General features: G+C 41.4%; 1 protein-coding gene across 11 annotated transcripts in view; it reads left to right on the plus strand.

Annotated features, from left to right (window-relative positions):
* ncoa6 (nuclear receptor coactivator 6) overlaps window positions 1-13,218 on the plus strand; it is a 77,558-nt gene that overhangs the window by 38,627 nt on the left and 25,713 nt on the right. For 2 of the 11 annotated variants that reach the window (XM_059980858.1, XM_059980859.1), the window contains exons 11-12: window positions 690-3,626; window positions 9,906-9,959. In XM_059980858.1, coding sequence (XP_059836841.1) covers window positions 690-3,626; window positions 9,906-9,959 — 2,991 coding nt within the window. The remainder of the gene's footprint in view (window positions 1-689; window positions 3,627-9,905; window positions 9,960-13,218) is intronic. The other 9 variants (XM_059980861.1, XM_059980862.1, XM_059980863.1 and 6 more) reach the window with 5 other exon arrangements.

The following is a 13,218-nucleotide window of genomic DNA, read 5'->3' on the forward strand; positions in this document are numbered from 1 at the left end:
AATGGCTGTTTGAATTTGTTGGTGACTTTCCCTTAAGTGGCTCTGCCACTAAACAATTTTGTAACTATGAACATAAGTCACCAGAGAGACACTGAAGGTAGTAGACATAGAAGCCTTTATGCTAGCAAAATGAGTATACAGGCATCATATTCGAGACACTCATGGAAAAAGAGGCCTGCTTTATCCAATATTAAAGATCAAAGGTAACAGCAAGACAATTCTATGGTTCCGATGTATCTACAATGCTTCCTTTAAATCACATATGATTTTCACATCCACGCTCCAAACACCCGAAATGAATGGTAATCCTCACTGACTCTAGGTTGCATTCATGTATATGCAGGCTTCTGAGGTCTAAGTGGAGTGTTTCTTTGTTGGCAATTGACCCTGGCCTATAGCTCCAGGAAACCCATTCTTCTGAGCTGCGTCTTAAATTCAGTCTGCAATCCACATTCAAAACTGAAGTATGGCTGCTGTTGAAATTAATATTCGCTACATACCGTAACTCAGCAGAGTATGCCCTAACAAACATCATTAACGCTCCCTTGAAATAAAGCTGTGTTTTAAAGAACCTAACCACACAGTAATCATCATTCATGGAAGAAATGATTTGTGTTTTCTTGTTTGCAGATTGTAGCCATTTGTCAGGTTGCTGGTTACCAAGTGTCTGTTTCATGTGTTCCATGCAGGCTTCCATTTGCAGGCTGTTGATCAGAGAACACTGCAGCAGACGACTGTACAATCTATCCAGCACCCACAGCAGCCACCACAACAGCAACAGCAGATGATGATGATGATGATGATGAAGCAGCAGCAGCAGCAACAGCAGCAGCAACAACAGCAGCAGCAGCACCAACAACAGCAGCCAGACTCAAAGTCAATTAGAATTCCAATGACCCCTAATACACTTCCATCTAAAACAGCCTTAACTCCAGATGCGTCGAGAATGCCAATGACCACAGCTGGTAATAAAGCAGTCATGGTAAGCTTGCCTGGCCAGAGTGGAGTGCCGCCGTCGCCAGATAAATCGAGGATGCCTTTATTAGTTGGCCATCAAGCTGGTAACACACTCAGGAAGATGCCTTTCCAGGAAAATATTCAAAATGTCCCATCGTCCGTCCCCGAGGAAGGAAACACAACTGCACATCATCCTGACGGAACAGCAACCGAACTTTCACTCTCCACTGGATCCCAAGTTAATCCGGGGCCACAACCTGTTCCCCTACCCACCCAAGTGCTCATCACTGGGACTAAGCCTGGACATCCTCAGATCTCAACGCCACAAGGTGCAAGTCCACAGCAGCAGGGACCCCTTCCTTTACAAGGCACACACAACCTTCACTTTCCTAATACTACTACTACTACACAAACCTCAAGACCAAAAACACCAAACCGAGCAAGCCCCAGACCCTATTTTCCCCATACACCCACCAGTAGACCACCCAGCACAGAACCCTCTGAGATAAGTTTGTCACCTGAAAGGTTAAATGCATCTATCGCAGGTCTTTTCCCTCCTCAAATCAACATTCTCTTACCTCCTAGGCAGCCCCCTCTAAACAGAGGATTTGATCAACAGGGTCTAAACCCAACCACTCTGAAAGCAATTGGGCAGGCCCCATCCAGCATTCCTCCCCTCGCCAGCAACCCGTCTGCCTCAGCAGCTTCACAGGCAAATAAGCTGGATTCAGTAATAGTCAGTTCAGCAAAACAGGCTACTGGAAAACGTGCAAGTCCTAGTACTAGCAGGAGAGCCAGCACTGGGGCCAGTCGAAAAGCTGGTCAGAGTTCAGGCAGACAAAGTGGGAAAGGCTTGAAATCAGCACTGACCCTTCAGCAGAACCCTGCCATCGTACCAAACATGGATGTACAAAAGAACATTCTAACAGGTGCAGCACAGGTTCTGTCAAATTCAGTTCCTGGAAGTATGAGTGATCCTAGCAATACTGTTCCAAGTACTCAAAATACACCAATTTCTGTCAGAATTTTTGCTAACCATCCTGAAGAAAGCAAGGAAGGTTTACCCATGCCTGGCAATAGTACATTGAAGCAGGTCCCTAGTAACAAAGAACAGATGTCCTTTGAATGCAGTCCTCAAGGCATCAACAACTTGGAGAAGAAGATTGGTCCTGAGATTCAAGTAAAAAAGGGAATTAAGCCACTGGAAGCTGGTAATCCTGGTGGATGTGGAGAAGAAAAAAGCCTGCCACCTTTAAGAGAAATTCCAGTTTCGCTTAATCAACTTCTGGACACTTCTGGTAGTCCTGGTGCTGCCATTAAGACCACTAGTTCCAATCAAATGGGACATCCTATACCTTCTGGAGATAAAGAGAAAGTTGAATCTGTTAAGGAAGTTCCTAGCACATCAGCACAAGTCATTTGTGACAGTGGCTTAGCCCCAAGTCGACCAGAATTGGGGGAATTAAATATTAACGTGACTCAAAGTGGCCCACCTAGGGTGCCCACACCAGTGGTGTCTGCATCTATCTCTGTTTCAAATCCAATAACAGTGTTTCTAAGTTCCAGTCCCATTAAATCTACAAGCAGTGTAACTGCACCTGCACAGACTCAGTCTCAGCCTGCGGTTGTTCCATCTGTGGTCACAATGCCAACTCTGGGTAATAAAGTGGTATCTGATTTACAGCCAATGGTACAGACAGGCTCTCAGCCAGCTTTCATCACTGCACCTGTGTTTATAAATACATCTGTATTCCAGGTGGTTAAAGAACCTTTGTTATCTCAATCAGCCACCGTTCCTAAAGTAACTTTACCTTCAACTTCTTCATTGGTGTCCCAGTCTGTTACTGTAATCCAGGTATCCCACACTGCTCCGAGTTCATGCTCAGCAGTTTCAACTACCCCACCTGTCAATAGTACCATTAACTCTTCTTCTGCACCAACGAGCAGACTGCTGGTTCAGAGGTCATCTGCATCCCCAGTTCAGCCACCTTCCACTTCTCCGGCTCCTCCAACCATCTCCTCACCATCTCCTCACAGGCCAGCTGCAGACTTCGGCCTCAGCGAACCTCTTCAGAGTAACGGCACGGTTGACCAAAGCTCTTCAGCTTCATCCCACCCAAGTGCAGTTGCAACGTCACCTACTTCAGCTAGCCCAGGTAGCTCTAATAGTAGTAGGCGAAGTCCAATATCATCCAACAAAGGAAGAGGGAAAGTAGATAAAATTGGTCAACTCCTCATGACCAAGGCATGTCAGAGGGCCTCCCCAGATAAGAAAGATGACCCAGCAGCATCTGAATTGGCTTCCCCAGGTGTTGATGGTCAGATGCCAAAAGCAGCACTTCCTGGTAGTCCTGAAGGAGAAGTTCCTCCTATTGAGACTAATCAGACCAACATTTCTTCTCCAACTAGTCAACCAGACGTAGGCACTTCTGTTAACATCACACTTGGTACAACTAGCAGCTCTGCTTCTTCTGTCTCTGTTTCCTCACCTGCAAATACATTGAGTAGCACTTCTCAAAGCAATGTCACATCAGCTGCCAGCTCCCAGAGCCTTGATCCTGAATCTGTAGTAACTGTTGGTGATAGCAGTCTTGCAGTCTCACAATCTGAGGGAAGTTGTTCGTCAGCAGAGAAAGTGGGAACAGATAAAGAGCACCAACCAAATACAGGTACCTAATTGGAACTGTGCATGTGTTTGCAGAATTCTGTGTGAATTAAGTAAGCATCAGCACATAGTCTTATTTGTTGTAATTTTAAGTAGCATATAGTTTTAACCACCATATCTACATCTTTTGAGTTGATTCTAAAATTGAGAACAACTGTCCCTCAACCAATGGAGCATAATCACACTACTCAGCTTGGAGCTGCATGTTTTGATTTTTGAGCTACCTCAAAGCTTATTAGATATTTTGAGAGAAGAAAGCAAGATTGGCAATATTATGACACTTTTAATCCAAATTATTCTACATTATTCCATGCATCCAACTTAATAAACCATGCAAATCAGTGATTTAATTACCAAATCTGTGGAGGTTATTGTACAACTCCTGTCAGCGTCTAAATGCTCTCTACCTTTTTATTCAAAAGTAGAATATTTTTCCAAGCGTATCAATGATATTAACTAATTCTCGAAAGGATTGGGGTTAGTACAGTGTCTTTTGCAACCATCGGGCGTTAGTTCAAGCCAACTTAAATATCCTTAAGGTTTGGTGCTGCAGGAAAGCACATCAATCATTTTACATATTAAGGTCCCATAAATATGATATCACCAACAAAAATTCAGATTTTGTATGATAGATATTTGCCAGAAGTTTGAGCTCTTCAAATAACCAGTTGAGATCTTTAACATTTACCAGAGAGGATTGCTGGCAATCCTTGATCTATTTAACCAAAAGGGAATACCCTGGCCGTGCAATAATTCATCCAGCAATTTATAATCTTGAATGTAGATAGTTTTCACTTCCCTAAGGCTTGGTTCTGCAAGTAAATTACTCTTAAAATGGTATTTTTTATTCAGATGTTTATCATCATCATGTGCCGTGTCGTATGACATTGGCAGTCATGGTCGTCCCATGACCATGATTATTTTTTTTATACAGAAGTTGTTTGCCATTGCCTTTTTCTGGGCAGTGTCTTTACAAGACACATGACTCCAGCCATTATCAATACTGTTCAGAGTTTGTTTGCCTGGTGTCAGTGGTTCCATAACCTGGACTTGTGATATGCACCAGCTGTTCATATGACCATCCGCCACCTGCTCCCCATGGCTTCATGTGACCCTGATCAGGAGGGCTAAGTCCAAGGGTGACCTGCCGGCCAGCCTTATACCTCCATTGGTAGAGGTGCTTCTCCACATCACCTGATTCGGTGGTTAGTCTGTGCTTTAATATGACTGGTCATGCCCTTACCATAGTAAGGGCTCTTTCTGTAGTAGACAAAATCCTTTCCTTAACAAGCTAAACTTACTGAACTACTCAAATGTGTGATTCAGGCCCACACCCCCGACTGTTCGATGATCCTAGGCTCATGTTCAGGTATTTTCAATCATCTGAATAAGAAAACAGGCATGATGAGGTAAATGGGCTCTGAAGTTGATCCTGCCATTATGCAATTCTCAAGTTTCTCCACTGGTTGGTGCTGGAGCCAATGTTACCACAGAAGATTTCAATACATACAGACAAGTGTCCAAATACATAATCATTCAGTCATAATAAGCACTGTTGACATTTAAAACCCTATTATAGAAAGAGCATTTAAATGACTACTGATAATAATGAAAAGAAAGTATTGTTATTTCCATTGGAACAGGAGGACTTAAATATCAATGGTGCCTTATTATGACCAAATGATTATGTTTTCAGCACTTGTCTTATATGCACTGATATGTGGTAACATTAGCTCCAGCACCAACCAGTGTTGCTCTGATTTAGGATTTTGTTCACAGTCAGAATTGTGTACGAGATACAGCATAGAAGTGTGGTCCAGAGGTAGATGGTTTTTTTGAGCTGCATAAGACTTTTCTCCATCATGCCACATCTGCCTCCATCAATATGACCTGCTCTTGATATACCTAATTATCTGCACCTCAATGTATACACTGTTTCTCTAAAATATTAAATGTAATAGTTCCACACTGTCAACTTCCTGGGCAAAGAAATTCTACTTTGTATTTATTTTTACCTTAATTCTGTTCTATTTCTCCACTTCTGGCTGCCATTTCTGATATCTTCAATTGCCCTCCTCTTTATCTTTTCTTCCCTGAGGGAAAATCATCAGATATTAATTCGGCTTGAATTGTTGCAGTTTTCATTCTAATTTTAACTTTCTTTTGGCCTAGTTCACTGTGGCATTGCTTCTCTCTGGGTGTCAAAAGATGTCTCAGTTGGAGGATATGATTATTTAAAATGCCTCTGCAAGATGCAATAAATATGAAACGCACCTCTAGTCATAGGAAACATTCTGCTATCAGAGAAATGCTTGTCAGTTTTTAAATTTATCTTCCCTAGCCGCATGTTATACTAAAGTTGATGTATTGGTTACTTACAATGTAAAAGGATTGCTGAAAAACAAATTGTATCTTCAAATTTGCAAAGGCCTAGCCATATATTATGTCACTGTATTGTAAAGTAATTCATACTCGAGGTGGCCACTTTATGAAGTACACCTGTACTGCTGCACATTAATGCAAATATCTAATCAGCCAATCATGTGGCAGGAACTCAATGCGTAAAAGCATGCAGACATGGTCAAGAGGTTCAGTTGTTTTTCAGACCAAACATCAGAATGGGGAAGAAATGTGATCTAAATGACTTTGACCGTGGAATGATTGTTGGTGTCAGACTGGGTGGTTTGACTTTCTCAGAAACTGCTGATTTCCTTGGATCTTCACATGCAATTGTCTCTAGGGTTTACAGAAAAAGATATGAAAAGCACAAAACATCCAGAGTGGCAGTTCAGTGGGTGAAAATGCCTTGTTAATGAGGGAGGTCAGAGGAGAATGACCAGACTGGTTCAAGCCGGCAGGAAGGCGACAGTAACTCAAATAACCAGGTGTTACAACAGTGGTGTGCAAAAGGACATCTCAAACTGTACAGCACATCGAACCTTGAAGTGGATGAGCTATGACAGCAGGAGACCACAAACATACCCTCAATGGCCATGTTATTGGGTACAGGAAATAACTAATAAAGTGGCCACTGAGTGTATGTGACAATAATACCACATGCCCAACACAAAACCCTTTAACATGCAGTGATGATGCAGCTTTTCTTTCTAGTTCTATCCTATCAGGTGTTCGCCATCTGTCTTGAACCTCTGACATTTCCTGATAAAGCTGCAGGTGGCTTATTGCAATAGAGAGCTGAGTTGACAAAAGGGTTCATGCAAATGATAAGAATTAACCATCTTCCTAGCATAGCCATAACACTCGACAGCTAAGGATACGTATTAAAGAACTTGAGGGTAGGCTTGAGTACAAAATCACAATTCATAGGAAGTTTGCAACGTCTATAATCACAATTCTATTGTGTTGAATATCAGATAAATCAAAATTGCACTGTGCAGTGATACTACCCTGAATTTTAAAAGCATATTGTATATCCACTCATTCCCCCCCCCATCTAGTTTTATAGACAAATCAAGGCAAAAGTTGCTTAAAAGCAAAATATTTTGGTTGCTGAATCTGAACTGAAAGTAGATAATACTAAATTGCTATTTTGTAAGAGTGTAAAATACGAGGCAGCGATGGTAGTGTCTGGAACATTGACTACTGGTAATTTTAAATGTCTGATCTCTTAATTGAGGCAGCTGAAGAGTGGGAGCTAAGTGACAGGACCTATACTTGATGGTGACTTCTTTCCTTAGAGTGAATAATTTGCTGAAGCAAAGCATGTTCTTCCTGTTGGATTTTATTTTTGTTTCCCATATCTTGGAACATTATTTGGCTTTCAAACATATAAGTATCCTGACTAAAAAGAATGTGAAGCAAAAAAATACATTGCTGGAGGAGCTCAGGTGGTCAAGCAGCTTCTACATGGGTGAGGATGGGTGAACGAATTGGGGCGCCACGGTATCATCATGGTTAGCGTGTTACTATGACAGCTCAGTGTTCTGGAGTTCAGAGTTCAATTCTGGTACATTCTCCCTGTGACCGCATCAGTTTCCTCTGGGCTATTTTCTTTCCAGAGTCCAGAGATGTACCACTTTGTAGGTTAATTGGCATTATAAATTGTCCTGTGATTAGGCCAGGTTAAATAGTGGGTTGCTTGACAGCATGGCTTGTTGGACCAGGAGGATCTGTTCTGCACTGTATCTCTATATAAAAGATTTCAAGACCCTGAATCAAGACTGAACAGAGAGGAAAGATAGCCGGTATTAAAAGAAGGGGAGGGAGGGAGCAAGTGCTGACAGGATGAATAGTTAGGCATGGCCTAGATGAACCAAAGGACCTGTTTCTGTTCTGTGGTGCTCTGTGACTGACAGTGGAAAGGTGATGGACAAAGGAGCCAGATGGGAGAGAGTGAAGGTTGGGGTGGGCAGCTGCTAGAGATTGATAGCAGAGATCCCAGGGGAGCGGAGGTTTCCATTGAGAGTCTAGGATCTGAGGCACTTCCCAGAATTAAGGTACATTCTACAAAACTGAGATAAGGTTCAAATTCTTCAGCTAGAAGGTGAATCTGTGGAATGGTGGAGCACATTTGATTCTGCTCCTAAATCATAATGGTCATAAAGCTTATAAATGCTGCAATATGATGTGAGAAAACTGATTAAAAGGATAAAAGGAAGGTCATTTGAAACCGGGGTGGGAGTGAGTAGAGAGTGGAAAACAGGACAAACTGGTTAAACGCTGGTTTCTGCAAATACTGGAAATCAGTTCAGAGTAACACACAGGAAATGTTGGAGGAACTCAGCAGGTCAGGCAGCACCTATAGAAAGAAATAAACAGTCAACTATTTTGGGTTGAGACCTGAAATGTTGACTCTTTGTTCCTTTCCAGTGATGCTGTCTGACCTGAGTTGCCCGTGCATGTGTGTATGACAAGACAGGTTAAGGCAGACTGGAGGAACAATTACTCATGTCCACAGACTTCCCACCACATCTCTTCCTCAATTGTTCCCGTTAACAATTTCTTTAACAGATTCCAGCACTTGTAGCCTTTGTTTTTGCTCATCACCTGCCATATCTCTATCTCCAAGTTTACCCTCCTTTCCTTTTCCCTCCCCTCCCCCCAACCACCACCCAGAGAAAATAAAATTGGCTCTGTCAGTCATCCTGCTGACCTTGATCCACCTAATAGCCCCTGTGTCACCCTTCTTTTCTGTTTATAGCAACAATTTTCTGTTGCCACTGTCCTGTTGCTGGGTTTCAATCCAAAACCTAAATCACTCCTTTACCCTCTCCACAGAAGTTACTGTACTGGCTGAGTGCCTCCAGCATTTTTCTTTGCTCTACATTGCAGCATCTGCTGTCTCTTAAAAGAATATGTAGTCTTGCATCATAAAAGGAGACAATTCCTCTTCTGCTTCCCATAATTCTAATTTTCTTTTTCCTGCTTAAGCATGCGACCAATTTTGTTTTGAAAGTTGTTGTTAAATGATTTTTGGCCACTTTCAGATAAAGCACTCCAGATTATATCATAACTGCAAAAAAAAACATCACGTCCACTCTTGTCTCCTGATAGATTCCTGCTTCTTCAGCCCTTTACCTCATCTGCCTATCAGCTGCTACCTTTTCATCTCATCCATCTTCCCCTTCACCTATCACCTTCTAGCTTGTGCCCCCACCTTATTCTGGCTTCTTCCCCCTTCCTTTCCAGCCCTGATAAAGGGTCTCAGTCCAAAAAGTTGATACTTTATTCATTTTCATAGATGCTGCCTGACCTGCTGAGTTCCTCCAGCATTTTGTATGTGTCATTTGGTTCTTTTGGCAACACTACACTGGCTCCTCCAATCTCTGACTCCTGTCAATGGAAACAATCTCCTCCTTTCATTTCTTATCAAAAGCCTTGATATATGAGCATCACATCTCATTAGTAGTTGGTCTTCTGTGGTTTCTGCACAATAATTAGTTGTTAAATCAACTATTGCAGTCAAATAATTGTCCACAGAATAGGCAGAGGTAATTTATCTTTTCCCCATTGCTATTGAAGACGAAATTCTAGTTTACTTGCAACCTCTATTTTACTTGAATTGGAAATTCTTAAATTTTTGTGTTGAACTAGTTTAGATCAGTGATAAGTGTACTGCATCTACTTGTCATTTTTAAGCTAATAGTATGTTGACCATTTTGTGCTAATGGTAGGATATTGCTAAATGTACATGCAAAATTTCCCATTGGAATTCAATTTTAATTAATAACCCAATTTGCATTCCTTGCTGTAAACATAATTTTGATAAACATTCACAAAACACTGACATCTCATCTATTTTTATGCACTTCTCTTTTGGTAGTTGAGCAAAGAAAAGAAGCTTTGGAACATTCGGACACAGGACTGCCAGCCACCAGTAAGTAATTATGGTTTTAATGGTCTTTTATGTGTACACTGTATGAAATTCCTTGTTGCTACTTTAGTTGGGAATACCACAAACTGAGTCCCAATGGGATTAAAATTTCAAATAAAAATGGAAGCTCATCAGTAACATAATTTACTCATAACAGTAATTACTTACTACCCTTTACGCCACTGACTTTTAGGTCAGCAATGAAGATCCTCCATCTCTGTCCATACAGCCAAGCACAGATATGAAGGGTTCTTCATTGCTGTTTCCTTAACATTTTTCCCCCAATCGGGGTTGTTAGCCCTGAGCTGAACCTGCAAACCTGGAGGATCAGTGGACCTCTCTTGGTCTGGCCTCTACCCTTTGACCTGTCTAGCATGGGTTACCTTACCAAGAGCCAAAGCACAAAGCTGACTCCAGCCAATATGCTCTCCAGGTGACTCAGGCACACAACCCTCCAAATCCAATGACAAGGATGTGTCGTCTTGTAGTTCATAACAGTAAAGCTTCCCAGGATGTGGCTTGCATTACCACCATGCTATGGGATAAAATTGGCAATTTAATACTGAATTTTAGCTAGTTTTACCACTTTTTTGAGTTAAATGTGCCCATATCTGAAGATATTCATTCAGGTTTTAAGCATAACTACTTTGACTCCTCTTGGGTTTATGAATATTGCAATATAATAGTGCATTTCTTTTTAGTTCCTCCTTTCACATACATTCTCCCCTCTTTCTCCACACACCTCTATGCCTGACCATTCCATGTACCTGCCAAAAAATAAGTTTGGGGGAAATGTTATACTTCTGAGGTGGCATGGTACCGTGGCAGCTAGCAAAATGCTTTACGGTATCAGTGATTGGAAGATTGAGGTTCAGTTTCCTCCACTGTCTATAAGGAGTTTGTACGTGAGTTTCTTCAGCATGCTCTGTTGGGACCAGAGGTATGGCGACACCCGTTTGCTGCCCCCAACACATCCTTGGACTGTGACTGTAAACAACACATTTCACTGTTTCTTGATGTACATGTGACAAATAAAGCTAACAATGACGGAAACAGAAAAAAATTTAAATTTTTCCAAGGTGAATTAGCATTAGGCTTTGTTTGATTGAGGCTTACTTGCAGTCTGTCCCTCCCATACTACAGTTCTGTTGTTATGATATAGGTTGAGGCCATTCATCTTATTGAAACAACGCTGTCTCTCAGAACAATCGTGTTGGTCTCTTTCCCCGTTGAATTTTCTGTAACTCGTTCACACTTGCATGACCCCAAGATACTCTTTTCTGAATCATGGTAATCTATGAAGACCTCTTTGTTCTGATGCCAGTAATGACCTGGATCCTGTAAATCTGGCGAGATTAATGTCCTCACTCTGGCAGACAGTTTGCACAGAGTAAAGAATCTGAAGGCTTGCTTCAGTTAACTGTAGTGAGATGTACTTTTGATTCAAGATTGTTTAATGTCATTTCCAGTACTCAAGTGTAAAGGAAAATGAGGTCATCATTACTCTAGATCCATTGCAGCACAGAAAAAAAACACGATAAGATAAACAACACAATAATAAAAAAATAAATATAAATATATGAGATTGGCTTCTATACATTGATTTTATGTCCATAAAGTGACACTAGGCACATGAGTGTCTATACATCAGGTAGCTGACAGGAAATGATAAAGTAATGGTGGGTTGGTGGGTGGAGGTGTTGATCAGCCCTACTGCTTGGGAAAGTAACTTTTTGAGTGTGGTGGTCCTAGCGTGGATACTAGGTAGCAGCCTCTCTAATGGGAGTGGGGCAACAGTAGTTGAGCAGAGTGGGTGGGGTCCTTTATGATGTAACTGGTCCTTTTGCAAAAGCTTTCTGTATATATGTCCTTGATGGTGGGTAGGCTGATGCCACTGATGCATTGGGCAGTTTTGGCTACCTGTTGACCACCGCAGTACAGTTTCAGTATCATGTAGTTTTGATGTGGTATGCATTGGAGAATCAATGTGCTGGACTTTTGCAGGTATCACTTGTGTTGAAGAGAAAGATTAACTTTTTGTCAAGTGCATCAAAAAATACAGTGAAATATGTCATTTGCCTCAACGACCAACACAGACCAAGAATGTGCTGGGGATACCCCACAAGTGTTACCATGCTTCCAGCACCAATGTAGCATGCTCACAACTAACTATCCTTAACCCGTATGTCTTTGCAATGTGGAAAGAAACATGAGTGGTCATGGGGAGAACATACAAGCTCCTTACTGTCAGCATGGGGACTGGGGACTGAACACTGACCTTTCAATTGCTGGTGCTGATAACCTGTATGGAGAGGAGTTTACAACACCTTTTCTGTGCAGGTGCTGTTTTGTGTGAGCATGTTCTAATATTTCTCTGCCTTGGCTAACAAAACTTGCAATAGAGCTTTTAAAATCAGACTTCCCACCAGATGTGTCATTTTATAAAATCAGATTCATTTGAGACTTCTCCCTTCATTGGCTTGGACATTTGGATTTGGTGGTTGCTTTATGGCGATAGAACAAACCTCAGTCCTCCAGTTAGACATCATCCGCCTGCTGCAGCAATTGATGGGTTGAGCTTAGTGATGATGATCACCACCTATAAGGTGAAGGACTCTACACAAGCAACCTGCAAATTTCACATCCCCAAACACATTGCAAGCTTTGAGCCCCTTTGAAACTTCACTGTGTAAATCTAATGCCGATCTTTATGGCTGAAATCCAGAACTTCCAGAAGACATGCTAAACCAAAGTTGATATTTGTCCTTCAACCCTTGGTTTGAACTGGGAAAGAGAGGAAGCATATTGGTTAAAATTGGCCAGATTGTTATAAGTGGTATATATCTTGATGTAGAAGCCAAGTTTCTCATCTAACAATGGAAATTTTGTGCCATTGATCCTGAGAATTGAAATTGAATTCAGCTTTATTTTCTTTAGATACCAAATACTAGTACAAAAAAAAAGTTTTGTTTCATGAATGGTAAATGTGAAACTACTGGATTATCACCAGAATCCACAGGAAGACTATCTTCTTAGTCTGCCCATAATCTGATACCAAATCCACTAATGCGTTTGATTTTTTTTAAACTGTTTCCTATCTTTGGGGTAGTTAGGGGTGGTCATTTAATGCTAACGTTGTACACACCCCATCAACGCATGGTTAGCTAATAAATTGAAAGTGGGAGGAATAGGGGCAAAACTTGCCATTATACATACATAGTGTGTGAAGGGGAATTTAATTGTTTATGTTCCTGCTATTAAT

This window comes from Hypanus sabinus, chromosome 9 (assembly GCF_030144855.1).
Source record: "Hypanus sabinus isolate sHypSab1 chromosome 9, sHypSab1.hap1, whole genome shotgun sequence".
Classification (NCBI taxonomy): domain Eukaryota; kingdom Metazoa; phylum Chordata; class Chondrichthyes; order Myliobatiformes; family Dasyatidae; genus Hypanus; species Hypanus sabinus.